The 24,533-nt window shown below is 46.1% G+C and overlaps 1 protein-coding gene across 1 annotated transcript in view; it reads right to left on the bottom strand.

Moving 5' to 3' along the window:
- The window catches only part of SLIT3 (slit guidance ligand 3), a 591,933-nt gene extending 574,616 nt beyond the window's left edge, over positions 1-17,317 (bottom strand). The window contains exon 1 of the mRNA XM_038535455.1: positions 16,653-17,317. Coding sequence (XP_038391383.1) covers positions 16,653-17,317 — 665 coding nt within the window. The remainder of the gene's footprint in view (positions 1-16,652) is intronic.
- Between the last annotated feature and the right edge of the window lie 7,216 nt (positions 17,318-24,533).

Below are 24,533 nucleotides of genomic sequence, written 5' to 3'. Positions count from 1 at the left end.
GCTATTCCATGGATGTGATGGTAATCACATTTTTGTATATTCTATAATTCTGGCTACATCTATGATTGGCCTTCCCCTCAAATGGTATAAGTAAGCAGGGTTATATTGCACTGTGCTTGTCATGCATGGCTATGACTACTCCAAACAAAGAAAATGGTGCTAGAAGCAAAGGCAAGTGATTCTGGTTCACCTTAAGAAAGGAAAGAAAAGGAGAATGACTTTTATCAATCTCTCCATTATGCTAAGGGTTCTACAGAACTTAGTATCATTTAATCTTCTCTGTAATTTGAAGAATTTCTTTAGGTCAATTTTCTCCAGTGCTGCTGCACATTAGAAATACCTGGGAGCTTTATAAAATCACAACACCCAGGAAAGCACCCCAAAATCATTCAACAGAATCTCGAGAGATGGGACCTAGGCACTGGTAATTTTAAAATCTCCCCAGGTGATTTTAAGGCACAGCCAAGTTTGAGAATCAAGGTTTCAGGACTCACTATCTTTATTTTGCAATGATGCTGACATCCTAAGAGAAAAATGAAGTTGCCTAAGGGTACCCAGCTGGTGAATGGTAAAACTGTGATTCAAACCCGGGTCTGCCTTTTTCCCAATGCCAGTCATAATCTTTCTTATTATGCCACTTTCTCCCCAGAAATTTGTTGTCTGCGGCTTTCTCAGAGTTATCTGGTGGCAAGTTTATGAACTCAAGCAAAAGGGAATTCACTAGAAAGCTATCAGGATCAGGCTCCCTGCATGGAGCCTGCTTCTCCCTCTGCCTGTGTCTCTGACTCTCCCTCTCATGAATAAATAAATAAAATCTTAAAAAAAAAAAAAAAAAGATAAGAAAGAAAGCTATCAGGAACTCCTGGGTTCAAAGGGAATCTTAAGAGCAGGTCTGGAGAAAAAGGAAAGCGGACATTTCTGGTCATTGCAGAAGTGCTTATATGAAATGGTAGGCCTCATGTCTAATCTCTTTGCCCCTTTGGTCAAGATTCCATTTCCAGGGAGGAAGTACTAGATGGACCCAACTTGGGGCATGAACTCATCTCCTGACCAGTGTTGGGCAAGGCCCCCAATGACAAACCAGCCCAACTCTATCCTGTGGGTGAAGATGATACTTGGCTAGGAAGGAAGACTGAATCCTTGGCAGCCAAACACACTATATGTCTATCCTGATGGAGGATGTGCAGATTTGGAAAAGTGAGAAGACCTTAGTAATATATAAATCAGGTGCACTATGATCCTCAAGTAGAATTTAACAGAAGCCCAGAAGCCCGTGAAACAGTCATTCAGAAGAAATACACCATCTGGGCAGTTGGCCATGAATGGCTTCAAAATCATTTGCAAAATATTGTGAGTCTGTATAATTTTCTAAAGGACAAGGACAATTTATTTTATCAGATTATCTAGACTAGTTTTTTTTTTAAAAAAAGGCTAAGGTTTGGGCTTTTGGGAGATTTTTCAGGAAGGAAGGGAGGAGCTTCTAGTCAACAGCTCCTAACACAGCCTCAGGTCCCAGGAACTACCTGGAAAAAGTAAACTGGGTGTCCTGGTTGGCACCACACAGACAAGACTGGTACAGTTTGACATATACAAACTAAGAAAACAACCCTTTTTTTAAAAAAGACCACAACAAAAACAGACACAAAGAGCTTGCACGTTGCCTGTAGTTACATGGCAGTAAAGAAGAAATGAGACCCAAAGAGGAAAGGACACATGTGGATATCTGAGCAAAACGGCTGTAACTGGAGGAAGCCAGGGGGCATTCTGGAGTCAAAAGTCAACAGGGGCAATTAAAACTCTACTGCACCTATGTTCTAATAGAATCCTGTCCCAAGCAACTGGCCCGCACCTGTGAGCTCCATGCCAAAGGACCAGTTCTCCATCCATGAATAGATCTTCCCATAGAGCATAGTCCATAGACCCTAGCATGCACAGACTTGAGAAGTGAGTCTATTATGAGCTATGAGTATTAAATAAATGACTGTTCAATACATCAATTCATGAATGAATCAATATATAAAAAAAGAATAGTGATTTTAACTGTGACTGTTCAATGTATAGGTGCTAGGTATTAAGTCCCTTCTATGTGTCAGGGACTAAGCTAGAAGCTTTAGATAATGTATTAATCATCCTTACAATAAACCTAAAAGGAACGTACTATTATCCATTTTATCCATCAAAGAGATGAAAGGACTTATCTGTAGTCACACAGTAAATGGTGGGATTTGAAGCCAGCCTGTCATGTTGAATATTTGTGTGTTTGCCACAGTGTCACAATGCTTCACAATGTTCTTAGCATCAACTATGTGTTGGCCATTTTGCATATATTATCCCTAATTCTTCCAACAATCTTGAGATAGGTATTAGTGCCTCCATGGGGCAGGGAGTAGTAAGGAAGTTGGGTTTAGAAAGACAAATAACTTGCCAAAGTGCTCATTTTTGAATACATATTTTTGAATCCCACTCTCTTTGGCTCAGGGTCTTTCCACTAAACCTCCTACCTACCCAAGGCAATTTAATTTTTTTTTTAAACGTGTTGACTTAGTCTTATGTTCACAAGTGTTCTATTAAGCCCCTATAGAGAAATGAATAGCTTCTCCCCTCAAGTAGCTTTTTATCTAGCTAAGAGATTAGTTACAATGAGAATCATATAGCTGTAGAGGTTTTAAAACATAGCTGCAAATTCTTTGGGACTTCTTTCGAGAGGTGATCCTGACCTATGAATCTGGGCTAACGTGTGCTGCTGAGAACAAAAAAATACAACAGAAGGGACACTTGGTTGCTTCTAAGCCTAGTTTGTGAAAAGTCATGCGACCTCTCAGTTGTTTACTGGTGCTTTGTTTTTGGAGCTCTGAGCCTCCATGCAAGAAGTTAGAACACTCTGAGGATGCAAGCAAGCTCAGGCCACACAGAGAGGTGACAGGTAGGGGCTCTGGTCAACAATCCCAGCCAAGGCCAACCTTTTAAGTCAACCCAGCCTATTTGGCAGATGTGTGAGTGGTCAGCCTGCAAATGATTCTAGCACCCAGCCATTTAAGTGTCCCCCAATCATCCCCAAACTCTGCAGCTGATGTCTGGGACATCAGGAAGCAGAGACAAGTCATCCCATCTGAGCCATGTCCCAAATCCTGATTCAAAGAAGCATGGAGCAACAACCAATAAAATGACTGTTGCTTTACGACTCTAAGTTTTGGGGCAATCTGTTAAGCACCAGTATGTAATAAGAATAATGGCTTTTGACTGGTTATTTAAGGTGAGGAACTGTCCTCTAAGCTTGATATGTGTTACCTCACTTCAAACTTCCAGCAACCCAATATTACTATTACTATTTAATATTACTATTAACGAGTATGCCCAAGATTACCTGATTAGCTATGGCATTCAAGCCCAGATCATGCTAACTCCAGTATCGGTAACTACATCGGTCTGCTGTAAAGGAAGGGAAATTGTGTCTGTGCATAGTCTATAAAGCCCAAAGCGAATCAGTTTTAAGAAACACCAACTGCTATTTTTGAAACTAAACATCTTTTTCTTTCTTAATTTCAGAAGGCTAACTGCGGAGCTGAGCTAATTATTTGAGCCTTAATCAAGGACCAGCCACTCCCTGAAGCAGCTGTCCTGGCCATTCTATTGCCTCTAGAAAGTCTCTTGGGTTGGTTGGATGTTGGCTCAGGTCTAAACCTCAAATCCCAGCCCCCAGAAGTGAGGATGTATAGGGCTGAAAGGATACTTGGAGATCATCCAGCCTACTCCCTTCATCCCCTTTAGAGATGAGGAAACTGAGGCCCAGAGAGGTCAAGTGATTTGTCTGAGGTCACATAGTGTGTCAGAGGTACAGCCAGGTCTCCAAATTCCCATGCAAGCATTCTTTCCACTACACCATGCTGCAGTTGCTAAAAATTCCCCAGAGCTGCCTCCCTCAGCTCTCCTCTTGACAAAGCTGTTTTCCCCCCCACACAACTACACACAGTCACATTTGGCAAGAGGTGCTATCAGCCCCGCTCTGCTCGTGAAATGCTGTTTTGCAATGGGGCCTCTTTGTTCGTTAGCAACACAGACAAAGAAAACTGTAGTGCAGTCTTCTCAGAAGGAGATGTTTCTTGTTTTAAAGACGGGAAGAGAGCTTCCTGGCTGAATATGGCTTGAATCAGCATGCAGCTCCAGTCGAGAAAGAACGCAGAGGAGATTTAAGTCTGCAAAATTTCTAGAACATACAAGGAGGGCACATGGCAGGAGGAAGCTTAAGGGAAATGCTTCAGAAGGTATTAAAATGTACGCCTAAACAGAGTAAACAGAGCAGATTGGTTACCATCTTGTGGTATGAAGTAATTAGTAGGGGGGGGCCACTAGACTCATTAAAAACTCCCATGAAGTAATTGGCCTTCCCATTTTGGATTCCTGCTCCAGGCCTGGTTCCCAGCATTCCATCCCTTGGAGTTTTCCTATCTAAGGTTGTCCCTTCCTAGACTTTAAACAAGCTACCATGGTGCTTAGGGTCTTGAGGATATAACTTGCAATCCCAAGTCACCCATCTTGTGCCTCTCCCCTCTGGCTCTGTAATATTCCTTGTTTTTTGTTTTTTTTGTACTAGATTTGGTCTTTCTTCTGTCTCCCTAGGTTCCCAGATTGGCAGAGGCTTCCTAAAGCTGAGAGATCTTTATTCAGGACCAATGCTGTGAGTGAGGCTGAAATGAAAAGAGGCAAACTGGGATGCCTGGGTGGCTCATCAGTTGAGCGTCTGCCTTTGGCTCAGGGTGTGATCCTGGGGTCTGGGATCAAGTCCCATGTCAGGCTCCCTGTGAGGAGCCTGCTTCTCTCTCTGCCTATGTCTCTGTGTGTCTCTCATGATAAATAAAATCTAAAAAAAAAAAAAAAAAAAGAGAGAAGAGGCAAACTTGTCAGGAGGTCAGCTCCCACCACAAACCTGAGATCTCCTCCTCTGACTTCTCTAAGACATTTATATGTCCAGTTGGGTTGGCTCAGTGGGGAAGAGGTAGACCAGACGATCTCCAGAGATACCTCAAAAGCCTAAAAATCACTTGGCTAGGGAAGGAAATGAGGGGGGTGGAAGGGACAGAACTGAGTTCCATGGCAGAAATTCAGGACTTTTAAGCTGGCAGCAGATGGGAAAAAAACTGCCAGCTTCTAGTAGGAGGAGATGTGGTGCACACATTTCTTAGGGCTATTGCAAGCCACGGGTCTTCCATTCCAAAAGCCCAAGTGAATGCTGCCTGAGAACCACCTCCTGTACACACACATACACATCACCAGTTTCCCAGGTGCAAGGTGAGATCTCCAACAACAAATGGGGCCAAATCAGAGTTCTCAGACCCTTCCCCTCAGAGCTTAGTTTTGCACAAAGCCCCCAGTTTCGTTTTCCCCTGGGAAGATCCCTACTTGCTTTTTAACCCTATGAGAGAAGAGGAGGGATTAACACGATGGGAAAACAAGGTCCAGTGGTCTAGTTACATGTGCAAGTGCCCAGGCGGGCAAGCTGGCCACCCAGAGGAGGCCCTGTATCTCCCCATGGCCTCAAGTGCTGCTGCGCTGAGTGTCAGTGTTTATGAAATGCTTCGCAAATAAGGTCAGTGTTCTACACAGAGTTAGGGCTCTAATAAAATGCAGAACTTGTGCTGTTTGCCAGCTAGCTGCAGAGGCATACTTGAATGCTTTCTTGGATACAATTGTTCTCAGATTAATATGTTCCCCATGAGTTTTTTTAATTCCACTTGTACTGTTTTTTTTTTTTTATGATGTGTGAGTTTTTCTGCATATTTGTACCCACTAAAAGGGATGAGTGGGACTTGCTTTCATCAGTGGTTCCTGAGGGCTTGGTGTCGCCTCCCTCATTGTTCTAGCATTCCCCTGCCCCCGCCCGCCCATCCTCCCTGAATCTAGCATGGTGGCCCTTTGCCTTGTCAGTCATTTGGTGAGAAGCAACAGCCCAGACTGCATTCCGTATTATTTTGAGCTATTCTAGTTACGAGGACATTTTGCTTGCTTTATTCATCCTTGTTCCTGGCACATAGTAGGCACTCAATAAATAGCTCCTTTAAATATCTCCATACTTCATGCAGACCCTTATATAGTTCTCCTTTCTTGGAAACAGCCATTTCTTAATTACTCAGGCAAAAAGTCTTCTAAACTTGAAGTTTAGAAGTTGCGTTGCCGACTTGGCTGGTGGAGTGCTTTACTTGCATTTGTAAAAGATGCACCTTAATAAGTGAAAAGGAAAACCTAGTGAGAGTTTGAAGGCATGGGGGGGTGACTTTGAACTCATTGAGTTTCCTCTTCTAAAAATGCAGAAGATCATCTTTCAGATACAGGATTTAGTGGCTAAAATCTGATATCACAGACGGACTCATTAAAGTATTCACAGAGCACTAAATTTGGGAGGCATCGGCAGACATCTGATATCATATAAACCTTGTGTCAGCCCCGTGGGAGAAGGGCTAGTCCTACCATTCTGAAGGTTACAGATGAGAAAACTGAGACTCAGAAAGAAACTTGTATAAGGTCCACAATTAAAAGAAAAAGGAGGGGGGTTATGGAAACCAGGATTCTACTTTGGTCCTTTTACTCCTTTAAGGTTATATCAAATTGTACTCCTCATTGGTTTCTCATTAATACCAGTTAGAAACCCCATGTATAAAACACTCACCTACCTACATTCTAGAGCTGGGCAGAGATAAGGAGAAGAAGAAAGAGTATCAGCAAAGTGCTAAATAGGCTAGAAACTTCTGCACCGCATTTCTGAACAGGACATCTCTTTAATGAAGTCATCATTGCTGAGCTTTTCAATTGCAGAAAACTCTGCTGTATTCTGTTTGGATCACAGGGAACTCAGCAGCATATTGAAAGTAATTTATCATTCACAGAGTCCAGCCGAGGACCATCTTTACACTTCACTCTGGGCATGAGTAAAAGGCTTCAGGTGGCCATGAAAATGAGATTGTTTCTGGAACACAACCACAAGCTGGGAGTCCCCAGTCTCCAGCGAAGGTCCAGGCCACAAAGATGCTCCTGAAATCTAATTTCAGGACCCAAGGTTTAATCCGAACTCAGTGCCGAGGCTATGGAGAGCTACACGGAGGGTAGGAGACAGTGAGAAGGCAAGAAGCCAAGCTGGAAGGGTCAAGGCAGGGGCCAGGAGCAGCTCAAATTCAGGTAGAGATGCACAAAATACATGTATTAGAAGAGGACCAAGGACTCCACACCTCGTAGACTAGCCTGAGTCAGGGCATACAACTAATTCTAGAGCACAGGGGAACAAGGAGTGGGTATGCCAGGTAGTAGACAGGAACTGGGGAGGCCGAAAAACTCAAGAGGGAGTCAAGGTGGGTGGTTCAATGTGCTGGCTGACTTTGAGGAACCACAATCCACACGACTGCCAAGTGCAGAATGAATCAGGGGTCGAGAACCCAGACTGGTGTTTCGGACAAGAGGAGTCTAAGCCCACACAAGCAGTGATAAGGCTGTGAAAAGTGAAGTCATATTTACTATTTACTCCATCCAGGATGCATCATATATATGTCCTGTTCTACCAGGACACGATCTCAGAGTAGGGGAACCCAAAGATCATGGCTGAGAGAAATCAAGTGGTACATCTAACTGGAGGGGAAGGCAATCCCTGCAAAAATTTAAGCAAATACTTGTGAAGGAAAATACTGGTCAGGAAGCCTTGTCAGAATTCTTTTTAGAGGGTTTATCCCCTCAAATCCAGAATAAAAATAATAATTAGCCACATAACCATAATGATACTTTTCTTCAGACCTGACCTAATGGCTTCTTCTCTATATACCCTTGTTAGATGAATCTTCCTAAAGCACAGTTCCTATCATTTTAAATTGGGCTTAGGCTTTCTTTTGTTCCATGTAACTATGAACTTCTGCAAATCTGTACCACATTTCCATTACTATCTATGGGAACCCTATTCATCCTTCAAGCTCCAATTTGAATGCTGACTACTCCCCCAAACTGGACATGATGGTTGTACCCCCTACTGTCCAGAACACAGCACTAAAGATTAAACATTAAACATGTGCTCACTGTTTCAATTGGGACTCATTTTTTCCTTCTTTTCTCCTTTCTCTTATTTGAGGATTGGGTTTGGAAGACAAGAAAGGGGGCTGACTTCAAAGGTTTGTTGAGGAATGGCATGATCAGTGAATGGAGCACAGACCTGACACACCAGTCAGCCTGAATGAGCCTTGATTCTACTGCTCCAACCCGGGAAAGTTACTTCACCTCTCTTAGTTTCCTTATCTATAAAATGAGGACAGGATGAGTCTCTGCTTTGCATGATTGTTAAATTAAGTAAGAGAAAGTGTCTAAAGAAAGGATGAGAGCAGTGCCAGGCACAATGAGGGACTTAATAAACAGCAGCTGTTGCAGTGGCGGTGATTGTTGTTGTCATTATCATCATCATTGTTTAGAAATTTGGGGAGAGTCTGTGCACCTCTATGCTTCACTCCCCATCACGTTCATTCCCAGCATTACTCAAGCAAATGTGCTGCTCTGTGCCAATGGGCACCCAAGACATTACAGAAAATCACTTTGCAAGAGTGAGGCTTCTCAGTGGAGCTCTGCTGCTGACAGAAGAGCCCAATTTCTCAGACTACAATACTTTACAGGAGAGAACTTGTATACACATGCACACGCACACACACATACACACACATCCCATCTCATCCCATGCTCATGAGGCTTTTGGCACCAGCCTAATAGGACAAGCAAGAATGAAGCTCAAGTCACAACTGAAAGTGCTATGAGAAATCAAGACTTTATAAAATATTTAACAAACAGAGGAATTAAGATTAATAGGAAATCATTCCAGAGAAAATATGAACAACAGAACCCCAGGGAAAGGAGATGCTACGGGCCAGTAAGATCTCAACATTTCTATCCATCCCAGCCAGAAAGAAGAGGACAATATATTCATGTAATCCACATCCCAGCCATAGAAAGACTTTAAACAAGGAGAGAGGACTCCGTTACATTGACAACCTGGATAAAGATCCATAGGGCAAGCTCAGGAGCACTGCAGAGGGAGTGGGGGGAGGAGTGGTAACACACTAGATGAGAGAATCGAAACAGAAAATGTTGCTGAAAAGCTGATGAAATTAAACTATTTGCCAAAATTTAATTAGGATAATGCAAAGTGTTGGACTCCAACATGTCAATTGCACAAGTCTGGGATGGGGAACACAGGATAAAATAGCAACAGGGCAGAGAGCCACTGGGGATGCAATGAACAGTCTGGTGGAAATAAGCCTACCCAGAGGTGTGGTTGAAGTGAAAATGCCCCTTTAGGATGTTGACAGAAGTCCAGATAGCAGGGAAGTAGAAGGATTCATTCTAACTAATGCAAACAAAGAAAACTGGTACCTATTTGGAGGAAGAGAAGTGGGAATAGGAAGAGGGCCTGTCTCAGAGTCTAACACACACAGAATAGTTGAGGCAATTATAAAAATGTATGGAAGAGAGAAGAAGACTAAGATAAGTGGGTAGTGAGAAACACGACAGCAGTAACATTTTTGAAATCCTACCATTTGGAAGAAGGATTATACTTGCTCTGTGTAACAACAGTCAGGGGGAGATAAGTTCAACCCCCAGGCAAAGAAAATTTTCTTGTTAAAACTGTATTCTAGGGATCCCTGGGTGGCGCAGCGGTTTGGCACCTGCCTTTGGCCCAGGGCGCGATCCTGGAGACCCCGGATCGAATCCCACATCGGGCTCCCGGTGCATGGAGCCTGCTTCTCCCTCTGCCTATGTCTCTCTGCCTCTCTCTCTTTCTCTCTCTGTGACTATCATAAATAAATAAATAAAAAAAAATTAAAAAAAAAATAAAATAAATAAAACTGTATTCTAAAGTGGAATAAATTGCTTTAAGAAGAACGGAGTTCCTCCCCACTAGATGTAATCAAGCACAGGAGAATGACCACTCACTCTCTCCAAAACTGCTGGTGGAAGATCAAACTGCACATGGTTAGAACTTGAACTAGAGGAACCCCTTCAACCCTGACAATCTACATGGTTTCAAATCAGGCTTTGTCTTGAACAATTCCATAGTCAGTAAGAATTATGATAAGGGGGACCCCTGGGTGGCGCAGCAGTTTGGCACCTGCCTTTGGCCCAGGGCGCGATCCTGAAGACCCAGGATCGAGTCCCACGTCGGGCTCCCGGTGCATGGAGCCTGCTTCTCCCTCTGCCTGTGTCTCTGCCTCTCTCTCTCTCTCTGTGTGTGTGTGTGACTATCATAAATAAATAAAAATTTATTTAAAAAAAAAGAATTATAATGATAAGGGTACCAAGAGTACTCATGGAAGATACATTGTGATCTGGACAGTCCATGTGAGTAAATTCAATAGGAAGGGGGTATTTTTATTATTCCCACATTACAAATGAGAAAACTGAGGTCACCCAGCTGGTAGGCACAGAAACCAGGAGCGGACCCATCTAGTTCTGAAGTCTATGTCTTTACCCAAAGGTTGTTATTTTTCCTACCTCCTTATCCACTCACTATTGAGGTTCAATCACACACTCCTGATGAATGTTTCCCAGGGAATGGTGTATCAAATATAGTGCTGGCGACAGAACTACAAAGACCACAGTGAGTGGGAAGAAAAGTACAGCCTTTGGCAGACCAGCAACAGCAGTACTTACAAAACACAATCCAGGTCTTCAGAATAGAGAAGCAGAAGATTCCCATTATAAGCACTTCCCACCTGGACAAGGCTGATTTAAATTTAAGGCTGGAGGGATCCCTGGGTGGCGCAGCGGTTTGGCGCCTGCCTTTGGCCTAGGGCGCGATCCTGGAGACCCAGGATCGATTCCCACGTCGGGCTCCCAGTGCATGGAGCCTGCTTCTCTCTGCCTGTGTCTCTGCCTCTCTTTCTCTCTCTGTGACTATCATAAATAAATAAAAAAAATTTAAAAAAAAATAAATTTAAGGCTGGAGAATGATAAATAATAGAGAGTCCTGAAAACTCAACACCATATACCCTAGCAGAGTACCCTCTGCATCTATCCTATCTGAAACTAGTAATGGTCTGGAAAAGCCTCCATGCCTTGGTTTTTTTTTTTTTTTTTTTTTTTTTCCCTTTTCAGAGTTAGTTCTAAAAAGGGTTAAGACCACCTTACATAATGAGGGTGGAGCATACTAGTAAATACAGCTGTTTCAAGTAAAAGCAGTAACAGAGGCAGACACGGGAAGTCAGTAAAAGGTATTTAGGGAAAGACAGAAGGAATGAGCATTGAAAAAAAAAATGTCAGGGCCAAATATTCCCCATGAAAATCCAACCCCCCAAAATAAATAAATAAAATGCATTCCGTATTTAAATATACCACAAAGCAGCACGCCCATGGAAAAGATATAAACCACTTCAACCATAATCCCCTTTTTATGGAACAGAGGCCAACCTGGGCTTAGCTAGAGAGGAGAGGGAGGGGACCAGGCACGAGTTTGCTGGGCACAGTCTACATGCAGGCGAGGAGCTTGCCTCGATGGGACACATTGAGAGTAGGCATCTCAAACTTTCCAGCTGGATGGAGCCTGAGATGAAGAAATAGAAATGATAGCCATGGTCACCACTATTAATAGTTGATGGAGGCCTAAGTGCCAGGTACTGTGTTAAGCACTTCCTGTTCACTATTTCTTTTCTTTTCTTTTTTTTTTTTAAGATTCTATGTATTTATTCATGAGAGACAGAGAGAGAGAGAGAGAGAGGCAGAGACCCAGGTAGAGGGAGAAGCAGCCTCCATGCGGGGAGCCCGACGCGGGACTCGATTCCAGGACCCCGAGGATCACGCCCTGAGCCAAAGGCAAGACGCTCAACCACTGAGCCACTCAGGCGTCCCCCTGTTCATTATTTCATTTGATTCTCCCCAAGAGGAACATTTACAATGCACACTTGACAGGTAAGCAGTAGCAGCTGGAGAATCAAAGTGCCAGGCACTGTGCTGAGTGCATTACATGGTTTGTCCCAGGCCACGTTCACAACATGCTTACAGGGCCAGTGTGATTTTCATCCCTATATTACAGCTGTGGAAAGAGGGTACAAAGGCGTTAAATAGACTACTGCCCAGAAGACTGGAGTAATTTGCCCAGGGCGCAACAGCAAAGATATAACAGAGCCAGAATTCAAACCAAAGCTGTCTGTCTCCAGAGCCCACAGCCTAAACTAGTAGGCATGGGGTTCTGAAACCTTGCCACAGCCCACTTGGTCCATGCAAAAGATTCCATGGCTCTCAGATCTACCATTCTCACTTTCCAGGGGAGGAAGAACTCAGTGACAACAAACAGAACTGGAGAGAAATAAAATAACAATAAAAATGCAAAAAATGCAGAAATATACAAGACCCAGATGATCTGCAAAAGCAAAACTTAATAATGATCCTACAAATACATCAATTAATACAAGAAGAGCAGCAATCAAAAACCACAGAGAGCACAGGATGATGCTGATGAGTTCCTGATTAGAAAGGTCTACAGTGAAGCGTTTGGGATTTCTAGCTCTTTTCAGGGGCATGTGCACAGTAGGAGTTTTGCAAGGTTGCTAAGCAATGCCTGGCAACCAGACTCCAGAGTGGATCACTCATTAGGAGTTCTTGGTAACTCTAGTAAGGCAATAATTTTAGTTCACAAAAGCCAAATGTTAGAAATCCTTAATAACTCACATAACAGATTACTAGTAAGTTGCCTTTGGCCATACATAAAAAAATGCAAAACCATAATCGCCCATCTTTCACTTGTAAGAACTAAAGAAAACCTTGTATTTTTGAGACTTATTCATTCAGTCCACACATTCTGGTTGAAAACCTACTATGTGCCAAGCACTGCTGTAGGCACTGGGGAAGAGGACCATACAGGGAAATCTATTCATACTACACTAGAATTCTACTTTCAGGAAAATGAGGCCCAGAAAGGCAGAGCAATCTATTCAGTTGCACAGCACACTGGAGGCAGGTGCGCTTAACTGCTCACATCCAATCCACAGGTTCACCAGGAAAGCAGTGTGCTTCTCTGAAAGGCCACATCACCATGGGTGGCTCAGAGAGGCCCCACAATTCACCAAACTGCCCCTAGTCCTCCGGGCTGGTTCTGAGGCTAAGAGTACCAGGATGCAGGGCTTGGCCATGGAGCATCTTGGCAAGTCTCCCACTTGACCTGGAGACCTCTGTGGTCAAGTGAGGGAAAGCCTGTGACATGGTGTCGGTTTTTATTGGACCTAACCACCGGCGAAGCTTGCCATCAGCTGGAGCGATGGAGAAAATTAAGTTACCACATTCTCACGTTTCAGCCTTTTGCCCGTTTTCCTTCGCAAACAGGAAATGTTTATTTAAATACAGCAGTCTCCAGCATGTTCCAGAGCCAAGTGAAAAACCAAAGATGTCCACTCTTACCCCACTCCACTGTTCAGGCCACCACCTCACCGCGGGTGAGAAGTAGGCCTCTGCTTGCCTTTAGGCAGCACAGGGAGAAGGGGCCCCTTGTGAGAGTTCGTTTTCATCTGTCTCCTCTTATTCCAGGCTGAGATTGTGGTTGGAGAAGAATTACATCTGTGGGCTCCTTTTGTACTCAGAAGGGTAAATGCGACATCTGTTTACTCTGTGCTCCATGGTAAATGTTTTGTTTCAGGCACCACCATTCACTTCCTCTCCTCTTGTCCTCTATCTTTGCTGCACGGATAATAAATTACCCTGAATTCTCCCCTGCGTTTATTTAGCTTTCTTGTGGGTGTCACCTCCTCATTGAAGGAAAAAAAAATTGTCAGTAGTTTATAAACGACAGAGAGTTTCTCTTTCTGTGTAATGTGCTGACATTATGGAGAAGAAGCTGGAACACAGACCCCAAACTCTGATACCAGCTTAATCATGAACAATCTAACAGGCCCCACTCCAGGCCTGAAGCAAAGCCCAAATGGTGACCACATTATCCCCATGCAGATTTTCCTTAAGGGGTGGCACGAGCAGATGAGGCCTCAGAAGTCAAAAACCCCCAGAGAAACAATCACACACACACACACACACACACACACACACACACAAACTCTCTCTCCTACAGAAAAGCCTCTCTGGGAGGTCAAGTCGCAGGAATGGAGAAGGGAGAAAATGCTTCTCCTTTGTTATAAAACACAACATAAACATTAGAGATCAGGAAACTGGATTTTAGGAAGGTCCCGAGCATGTGATGCCAATGCTGACAGGCCATACGCGCCCCCATGAAGAAATGAGTCCTGGGGAGTTTCAAAGGCTCACTAAAGGAAGTTTCCTTCTGTCCTCTTGCTTACATTCTTTAAGTTGAATTGCTGGTTTTCTTCTGTATATGCAATGATTTTATATACAGTTACTGGAATGCAGTAGATGTTCAAGTAATGTTTGTTGAATGAATGAAGAAAGAAATGAATGAGAAATTCCTCACCAGAGAAATCTTTCCCATAGCTTAGAAATGCCAAACATACCCCCCAAGAGTTTGCAGAACTCAATCGTTCCATCTGAGTTGACTGACAGAGGATGAGAGGTGGTGAAGGATGGTTAGAGGGGTGCTCCTCACCCCTGCAGCACTCCTGACCAAGCTTTCTTCTAGAGGCTGCACACTCTCCTTGGGGAGGTAGAAGATCAGAATGAGGAGTCAGCCTTGGCAGCTGTGTCCCTCCATTCACATCAGTCAAAGAGGCACCAGTGACTGGAACCAAGGGGGATGAGACTCAAATGCTGAAGACTACTTCCCACTCTGCCAATGCCTGTGAATGACCATGACTGCAGCAGGACCCCATGGGAATGCCCAGGACTTAATCTCCACCCAGTTTCTCCAGTTGTAGAACAGATGGGCAGTTCCAAGCTGCCTGGGTCTCCTAGGGAAGGTGGGTGGGTGGCATGTTGGCAGTGCTGTGCCTGTAGCTTCAGAAGACTTCCTACATGCCAGCAGGAGAAGAGCCCACTCTCCTTGGTTTCCCAAACATGTGCCATGTTTTCGAGGATGGAGGAGAGATTGTCTCAAGACTCCAAACAGGAGAGCTAATGTCATAGCAAGCTGAATGTTTGCAGGGTCTACCTGAAGCAGTAGCTAGGGCAGCCTATTTCTATGACCCGAGCCCAGTCAGAACCCTCACAGGACCGTCTATTTACAGATCTTGGCCCAAACTCACCCTTGTTCCAAAAATGGCTAGCAGAGTGGTAGATATCCAAAAAATGCCGCTACAACAAATTTTTAACTGGTACTGTAACATTTAAGGTCTGAATTAAGCTGTGGACACTTGGATTGTGGCTCCTTTATTGCAATTAACTTGCTGCCATTATCTTGGACAAGTCATTTCAAATGTCTGAGCCTCCTTTTCTACATATGTTAATGAAGGTTCAGCTCCAACACTCTAGAATTGCATGAACACGCAGAATAACGAATGCACTTGAAAAAAAAAAAAAATGTTTTGAGTCACAGGAAAGCTCCAGGAAAAAGGAAGGCAGTTCTATTGAGTCTCTGCCCAGGGACACATGGGGTTCGAGGAAGAGAAGTGGAGTGACGGGAGGTGATCAACAGGAATAACACTCTCTAGGACAATTCATTCAGTCTCATGCCACTCTCTTTCGGCCTAAAGTCAAGAAGGCAGACTGGAAGACCCAGTGCGCCCATGGCTAAAATGGGGAGCGAGACAGAGAGAGAGCAAGACATGGGGAAGTCCATTACGCTCGAGCAAACCCTCACCCACTTCTGGGCTGTGTTCCCAGGCCGGTTCCAACCCCCTCCACCATGTCTCCCTCCTGCGGGCTGGGAAGAGCCCACCCTCGGAGTCCAAGTTTTGAATTTGGTCCGAGGATCAAAATGATAAATGTTTCCAAAACGTTGACATATGAAAAGTAAATATTTGGTTGCACAATTGGGGTTAAAACGAGGGTCAATCCACCCCACTCTCCGAACGCCTCTCCTCTCGCTGCCAAACCCAGGATCCGAGGCTGAGTGCGGTTTGTAAGATTATAGCGCTCGGTCTCATTTAAAGGGCTGTCAGCATTTCCATTCCCCGGCCCCGTGTGGGGAGGCATCTATAACCGAGCCATAAAAAATTCACCCCGGCTGCAACTTGGCATCTGCGAGGCTGCGCTCCAGGCAGGGCGGGCTCTGCAAGCGCCCGCTCGGAATTCGTCCGGTCCCTGCGAAGTTGGACCTTCGCACACGCTCCCAACTTCGCTCGCAGGGGCAGCCAGAGTGGCTCACCCCAGTCCGGGCCCCCCGGGGCTGGGGCCCTTGCGCCCCGTCCCTCTCGGCCTGCGCTTCGCCCCGTGCCGCGCGCGTGAGCGCGGGGCGCGGACCCTCGCCTCCCCGTAAGGCCGCGCCGGCTGCGGGGCTCGTCCTCGCCCAGCTTCCCGCCTGCGCCGCCGGACGCTGTCAGCGGGCCCGCGTCGGCGCCTGCACCCCGAGCAGCCCTGCTCCGCCGTGCCCGCCCGGCGGGGCTTCCAGAGCTCTGTCCCTGGAGCGGCGCGACGCCGCGGACCCCAGCTCAGGAGCGAGGGCTCCGGCCCGGGGCGGGGGACGGCAGCGGCTGCACCCGGGGCGGCCGAGCGGGGAGGCGCGGGGGCGCGGGGGCGCGGGGGCGCGGGGGCGCGGTCTGGCGGCCGGGGCCCCTCGGCGGGGCCGGGTGGGTGGCCGGGGTACTCACAGGCGCTCGGCGTTGCGGGGTACGCCCCGGGGAACCGCCCGGAGGCCCAGCCCGTGGCAGTCCACGCTGGCGGCGGAGCAGGTACACTTGGTGGGGCAGGCGGCGGCCGGGGGCCACGGCCCGCTCAGGACGCTCGCCAGCGCCAAGGCCAGCGCCAGGCGGGCGCGCGCGGGGGCCATGGTGCGCGGGGGCCCGCGCCCGGGGGAGGCCGCCTCGGCGGGGCAGGACGCGCGGAGCCCGAGCGGCCGGGGGAGCGGGCGGCGGGCCGGGCGCGGAGGAGGAGCGAGCTCGGCGCTCAGGCGCACGGGGCGCGGGCGGAGCGGGGCGCGCCGGGCGGCGGCGGCGGCGGCGGCGGCAGCTCCATGCGCGGGGCCGGCGCTGCCCCGCGGCGCATCGCTCGGGGCGCCCAGGTGCCGAGCGCCTCCCGGCCCCGCGAGCCCGCTGCCGGGGGCGCGGGCCAGGTCGGCGAGCGGAGGGCGAGCGCGGTGCGGCGCGGCGCCCGGGGACGTCCGCCGCGGGGCTGAGCTGCGGGGCGCGGCGGCCGGGGCTCGGGGCGGCCGGGGAGCGGGCCGGCTCTCGCGCTCTCCATTCACTGAGCGGGGCAGACACCGGAGACGCGGGGCCCACCCCTCCCGCCCCCCAAAAACGCCAGCTCCGCCTCCCATTGGCTGCGCCGCGCGTCATGTCGACTAAGTTGGGAACTTTGCTGGAGCGACCGGGAGCCGGAGGGGAGGAGGCAGGGGATGAGGGAGAGGGAAGGAAGGGGCTCAGCCCGCAGGGCCCCGGGAGTGAGGCCCGTCCCCTCCTCGGCCGGCGGCCGAGGCTTGACCAGGCTGGGGGCACGTTTTCCTTGCTCTGGCGCCGGGCGAGGCGCTCTGCTCGTGTGCTTTCCTTGGGCCCCAACACCGTCCTGCAGGGGGGCATCTGAGCACCCCGTTTTACAGATGAAGCGAAACTCGAGGGGTAGAGCGACCTGCCGGAGGCCACACCCACGGCTGCTAGGTACCCTAAGCCGCAGCGCTCATGGTCACTCCTGGGCGCCGCGGCCCGTGGAAGCTGGGCCCTCAACCCCTCTACAAACATCCTCAAAAATTCCACCTCATCTTGGCCAAGATCCTCAACTTCTTCCCAAAGGACCTATTGTATTGACACCAACAGACCTCACAGTCACACGTGTCACATAAAATGTTTGTCCGCGTCGTTCTGGTCTCTGCTGGCAAACCCTACACCCAGGCCTGCCCTGCTCTGCCCAGACCCAACGCGAGCTGCGCTGCTCAAAGTAGTGACGGCAGCAGGGACGTGGACCCCTGCATGGACAATGCCTAATCATAGTCAGCGTCTGCTTCCTGACTGGGTGACTCGGGGCCATTCATGTCACCTCTGAGCCTTGGTTTCCTCAAAGCAAGGGGCCACAGCTCTGTCTGGGCCCCCCTCACCGGGTTGCTTGGAGCATCAAAGAAGAGAAAGTGTTTTTGCAAAACAGTGATTCGCATGTGAGACATCCCTCCTGCCCCCAGAGCCTTCATTCTTCCATAGCACTCTAAATTGGCCAGGTCTGAGCTTTTCCAGATGCTCTTGGGGAGGGGCGCGTGTGTTAGAGGCTCCATAAATAGTTGTAGGAATGATTTTGTTTGTTTGTTTGGAGGGAGATGGCAGGAACTGGAGGAAGTATTGCCCAGACTTCCTTGAGGTCTGCTCACAGTGGAAAAGTCTAAATGAGCCCCGAACATTCGCATGTGCATGCGTGCGCACACATACTTGTGCACACAGATGCTTATACTCAGGCTCTCTCTCACACACACACACACCCATATACACACACTCAATCACATACACACATATGTACATGCATATTCTCACACCACACACAATCACACGTACCATACCACAATAACAATTATGCCACTGAGAGCTCTTTCCTTTTCTTTTATATAAATATGATTCTAATTCCTTCTACCTCATTTTCCTTCAAGGAAATTTTCAACGACTTGACCATATCCTGTGAATTTATAGTAGAGGTGCAGATTTTATTTTATTCTATTTAACATATTTTCAAAATCATAGCTCCAGGCACCCAACTGCACGTAGGTGTACACATGCATACACAGTCACACACACTTCAGCCCCTCCATCATTCATAAACACATTAGGTGTGATTTACTGCTGTTATTCTTGGGAGCAGCTTTCTATACAGATGCTGTTGTCATCGCCCTCTGGTGGCCATAGAGGGTGTATGCTCTGGTCCATAGGGTGACTTCAGCTTTTAAGAACTCTAAACATCCTTTCCTCTGAAACTTTCCTCCAAACCTTGAACCAATTTAGTACCAGGACTGAGGCAGATGAGAGAACTGGGCAAAGACCCAAGGGCACAAAAGCGTCTCAGACTGTCTGGAGCAGAAAAGAGTGGGGTTTTCTTTGTTTTCCCAAATGCACGCTAGAGCATGTTTTGCAATCCCTTTAGGCTGGGCCTGGATCTGTGATCGAGCACAGTGTGGGGCTGGGGGTGGGGCAGGGACTGTGTTTTCCATTTAAGCTGTTGGAGGATTTCATGAGCCTGACTAGATCTTTAAGTGACTTCATAGGCATTCAAGCGTGCTTGCCTTTCCTTGGGAGAACACTTTAGAACAGAGCCTGGGAGTCAGCTATCCCTGAGGAAGAGGCAAGTGGAAGAAACAGGAGGTACACACAGGACATGGCCTTACAGAATCAGGGAGTGTGGCTGAAGCAACCTTGAAAATCACCTGATCCAGCATTTCTGCAAGTGTGTTCTGATGACTACTAGTTCTACATGTTTCTTCAAGAAAGTGGGGGAGGGAGTTCTTGGGCAAAAATAGGGTGAAAAATGCTCACTTTCACCACTCTTGGAGATTTGTATCACCAATGAGCATATTAAAGATTCCAAGAAGTCCTGCAGTAAAGAAACCAGTTTAAGGTTTGTTGAACCCAGTTTCCCAGTGTAGCTGACCCTTCTACATGCAAACTTAAAATTCTTTTGAAATTTTTGGAGAACACCCAATATAATTCAGTCCCTGTATTCAATAACATGGAAACTGAGTCTCAGAGAGGGAAGGGCACTGGTACAGGTTATCGAACTAATTAGTGCAAGAGCCAGAGGCAGGCTCCAGGGCTCCCAGTGTCTAGAATTAGGCTCCATCCACTCTCTCCTACTGATTCTGAAGCATTACTCCTCTCAGAGAAGGATGAGTAAGTCCTTAGAAGGTCAGTTTGTTGAGTAGGACTTTTTATGTCTAAGCACCAGAGATGGCTTTTACACTTTGTAGTGTGATTTTCAAAGTTCCACATAAGCCTCTGGGGCCAACTTTTGGATTTTTTTCCTTTAGTTTTCTCTAGGTGTCTCAAAAGCAAACTGCCCACCCATCCTCCCCCAAGAAACCCACCTCAAATTTTCTCCCCCTCCTGTTTTCTATCTCTCAGTGGAAGTCACCACTATTTACATGGCTACTGTAATCAGTTGAGGTTTTCTGGTTGCAATAATAGAAAATAATTAACTGAACTAAAAAATAGTTTTTAGGAAGGCCTTTGGGTAGCATACAAAATTAAAGAGGAAGAATCTAAAGAAGGAAGTTTTTATTTTATTTTATTTTTTTTTTAATTTTTATTTATTTATGATAGTCACACAGAGAGAGAGAGAGAGAGAGAGAGAGGCAGAGACACAGGCAGAGGGAGAAGCAGGCTCCATGCACAGGGAGCCTGACGTGGGATTCGATCCCGGGTCTCCAGGATCGCGCCCTGGGCCAAAGGCAGGCGCCAAATCGCTGCGCCACCCAGGGATCCCAAGAAGGAAGTTTTTAAAAAGACGCAGACAAAGCAGGATCTAGAATCAAGCCCAAGCCCAAATTTCCAAATTCCCAAGATGCAAAGACTGGCTTCAGGCTGTGTGAATCACCTTATTAGCCAAAGAAGACAAGAATCTATGGATAACAATTCCCTGGAAGTTATACTCAGTTAGGCAGGAGGAAGCAGTGCTCTCAAAGGAAAACTAGGGAGCTGCTAGCTGAAAAAGCAGGGCAATGACAAGATGGCAAAACAGCACCAAAGTATCTTCCCTCTGTTTCACACCACAGCCATTTAGTTCGTGAGTCCCATTAATTCTTCCCCATGAGTATCACTTGCATCTGTCCCTCTTCATCTTTGGGCCTCCTGCTGTTGTTCAGATCCTGGTTTCATGCATGGCCATTGCTCATACCAACCTCCACATCAATTCTCTTCCTTTGTCTTTTGTTTCACCAATTCATCCTTGGCCCTGATGATCAAGGGATTTTTCTAAAACGCACACATGATAATGCAATTCTATATCTCATCTCCTCCCACTCTCCCACACCCACTCAACATCACTCCTGAACATTTTTCCTGGCTCTCCCCTATCTGGCTAGCCCAGAGTCAGTTGAGCTATCCATTCCAACAGGAAACCTTGCTGATCAAGTCTATTAGATTCATAAAGTCAGAGAATCTATAGAATCTATTAATTCCAACATTTATTATAAAAAATTTCAAACATACAGAAGTACCTAATTCATTTTTGCTTGATGCTTGATGCCTAGAGATGCAAATACATCTTTGATGATTGATGAATGACTAACAAGTATGTGAATGAATGATCTCTCCAATCACGTAGCTTATTTGACATTCTCTTGCTGCAGTTTTACTTATTTTGATCAGTGTTATTTGATCTTTTGGGGGAGGAAAATGAGACTACATTCTTCTAGAAACTTTGAGTGGGTTTTTTTGAAACCTATACACATTCCCTGCCCCACTCCCCATTATGGTATGTTTGTTCCCATCCCATTGTAACTTACCATTTGTGCTAGTCATTCTCCAGTGGATTTTCCAGATTGCTCCGCTCACCACCACCCTGTTCTCTTTGCGAGGAGGCTGACCTCTATGGACTGTATCACGTGTATTCCTTTGGGTTTGCCCATGTGGGGAACTAGCCCAGAAATCTGGAGAAAAGGCCAGTGCTTCCCCCAAATGACAGAAGTGTGGCAGTGGCTACCTTCCTTTACTGAAAGTCATAGTTCCTGATCTCCAGCTGCCAATCCTATCTCCTTATCTCTTTAAAGTGTAAGAGTAGGAACAGCCTCCCGCAATTGCTAAACCTTGGCCAGTCCCCAACTCTTGATTCCTTCATCCTGCCTCACTTTTCTAAATAGTCCTTTTACTAAACCTTCTTCAAATTACTCCTTTGGGTTATGCTATTTCCTACCAGGGGCCCTGACACGTATACACTACCTCACTGAGCCATCAAGGCAAATCTGTGAGGAATATGTGAACAGAGAGGGGAGGGAGAATGAAAGCTCTGATTTGAGATTAAGACGGTGATTCCTATTAAATCTAACTGGGGGAGGGGAAAACTCACATATGTGAATTTTAGGTCATTTCAGGGGAGCAAAATTAAGTAAAGGTACCATCAGCTGGACCTAGAATATCATTTTTTTCCATGCAAATGCTTCTTTTTCTCTCTCTTGAGAAAGAAAGAATAGTAAAGTTTCACTGCCAGTTACTCTATTGAGCTTCTCCAAAGGTCAATATCTACTCTGACTAGATAAATGTTTGAAGGATGAATACCTAACTTTGAAATAAATAACCTATCCTGGAAAGGAAGATGGAGCAATAGAATCTTCCAAAATCTAGATCCACCTGTAGTGGACGACTCTTATTTGATCTTTCACTACAACTATGTCATTATAATTTAGGACTTCCTTGTTCTTATATGAACTTTCCTCCCTCTCAAGAAAGTGGTTTTCTTGGGGTAAGCACATGATTGACATAAGCCAATTAGAGTCTTCCCTGAAATTTTTCCAACTGGAACTGTAGAAAGAGATTCAGTTCCTCTGTGATTGTAAAGCTGGAACATGTGAGAAACTGGAATGAGTAGATGTATTTTCAGTTGTGTGGTCCAGCTGGTAGAATAAAATGGATTTGACCCATTTTCTAGAAGTGTAAGTGGCATCTAGCTTAATTTAGCAATCAAACAGCCATTTATTGGGAACATCATATATGCCCAGGAGAAGACACAGCCCACAGCTGCCAACAATCCAATTAGGAAGATAAATTCAAGATATATGAAAGAAGGTAAAAAAAATATGGTATAAAATTAAATTCTAATTAATGTGAGTCAGCAAGTGCTACAAAAATTCTTAAAAAGGAGAAATTACTTCAGGCTGGATTGGAAGTGTTGAATGCCATTTGGTTTTTGGAAGATACATAGATTTGATGAGTTCAATGAGAGTGAAAGGGTCTTAATTCGAGGGAAGCAGAGGCAAGGAGGCAGGAAGAGAATGGTATAAAAGTGTGAGGAAAGGGTTTTGGGAATGCGGAATATAAGAGAGTTTAGGGCAGATTTCTATTGGTTAGAGAGCAAATTTGAGAAAAAGCTTTGATGCCAGATTTGCTCTTGGACATGAGTTGGCCACCTTGCTTTAGAAGCTAGAGGGCCCTGTGCAGAGGCAATGACTAGTCTTGAGCAATGCTACAGATTGGCATCCCCAGAAAAGAATCAGAAATGTGTCCCAGATCAACTTTGCCCTGTTCTGTAAGGAGGTCAGATGAAGTTAGGAGCTCTTATTTCTCTAAACTGGTGCATCAAGATGGTGGTGACTCAGCCAGATGTGGGGTCAGTCTCCTAGTCCTTAGCACCAGAATGTTGACCTGAGAGGCCTGACAGACAGGTGAGTGCAATCACAAGCCTGTACAAACTATGCAATGAAGATTTGTCTCATATTTGGGCAAAGCAAGAACTATCACTGGGGAAATGGCTCTCCAAATTGAGGAGTATTAATCACCTAATTAACCGAAACACCTGCTCATAAAACTCATCCCACCCAGGGAACCAAATTAAACAAAGCATGAGGATGTGCCACACAGACTTGGCGGTGGCATCTGCATTCTTGGCTGGCTTCCTTGGGCACTGGGGCTCACAAAACTCTCCAGCCAGCTGTTGGGCTTGACAGAAACTTTAGAATACCACCCTTGTTTAGCAAAGCAGTGATTAGTTCAAACTCAGAGAAACTCCTCTTGAAACTTACCTGGCATCATGGGTGCCCCGGATATGCTGGGCCTATTCTGAGTGTTTCATGCATATTAACTCTCTAATCTTGATAACAACCAAATGAAGTCCCCTATTGTGGCAGAAGCTAGCTTGATGCTCAGGGATCCAATTTCTTCTTTCTGGGAACACAAGAAGAAGACTTTATTTCCCAGCCTCCCTCCCTAGCCTTCCTAGCAGTTAAGATAGGGCCATATGCTTCATTCTGACCAAAGGAGTTTATGCAGAAGTGATGCATACCATTTCCAGACTTGGTCTTTGAAATCTCTTACATAATCAGGCAGGCTTTCTCTCTTTGCCCGTTTGGTAGACAAATGGAGGGGATCCAGTGAAGAATCAGTGAGTGTCCTGAGAGATTGGAGGAGCCACAGAAAGGAAGACATAGGAATCTATGAATCACCACACAGAAGGCAATGACCATACAAGCTGTAATAAGAGAATAACCTAACCCCTCCCCACTGAAATTTGGGGGTTGTTTCTTATAGCAATTAGCATTAATTACCAATGCAATCTTGAAATTATGTTTTCCCCAAATCACACAGGATGAATCTTTGGGAAAGCTGTTATCTATGTGATACGATTTCAGAAACAGGAAATTTCCCCCTCTCCAAAATAATACCTCCTCCTATTGGCTAATTAATGAAATAGTTTTATTTTTCTATAAATTTATTTTTTATTGGTGTTCAATTTGCCAACATATAGAATAACACCCAGTGCTCATCCCCTCAAGTGCTCCCCTCAGTGCCCATCACCCAGTCACCCCCACCCCCCGCCCACACCTCCCCTTCCACCACCCCTAGTTTGTTTCGCAGAGT

Source organism: Canis lupus, chromosome 4 (assembly GCF_011100685.1).
Source record: "Canis lupus familiaris isolate Mischka breed German Shepherd chromosome 4, alternate assembly UU_Cfam_GSD_1.0, whole genome shotgun sequence".
NCBI lineage: Eukaryota > Metazoa > Chordata > Mammalia > Carnivora > Canidae > Canis > Canis lupus.
The sequence above is the reverse complement of the archived record's forward strand: the minus strand, read 5'-3'. Positions and strand labels throughout refer to the sequence as shown.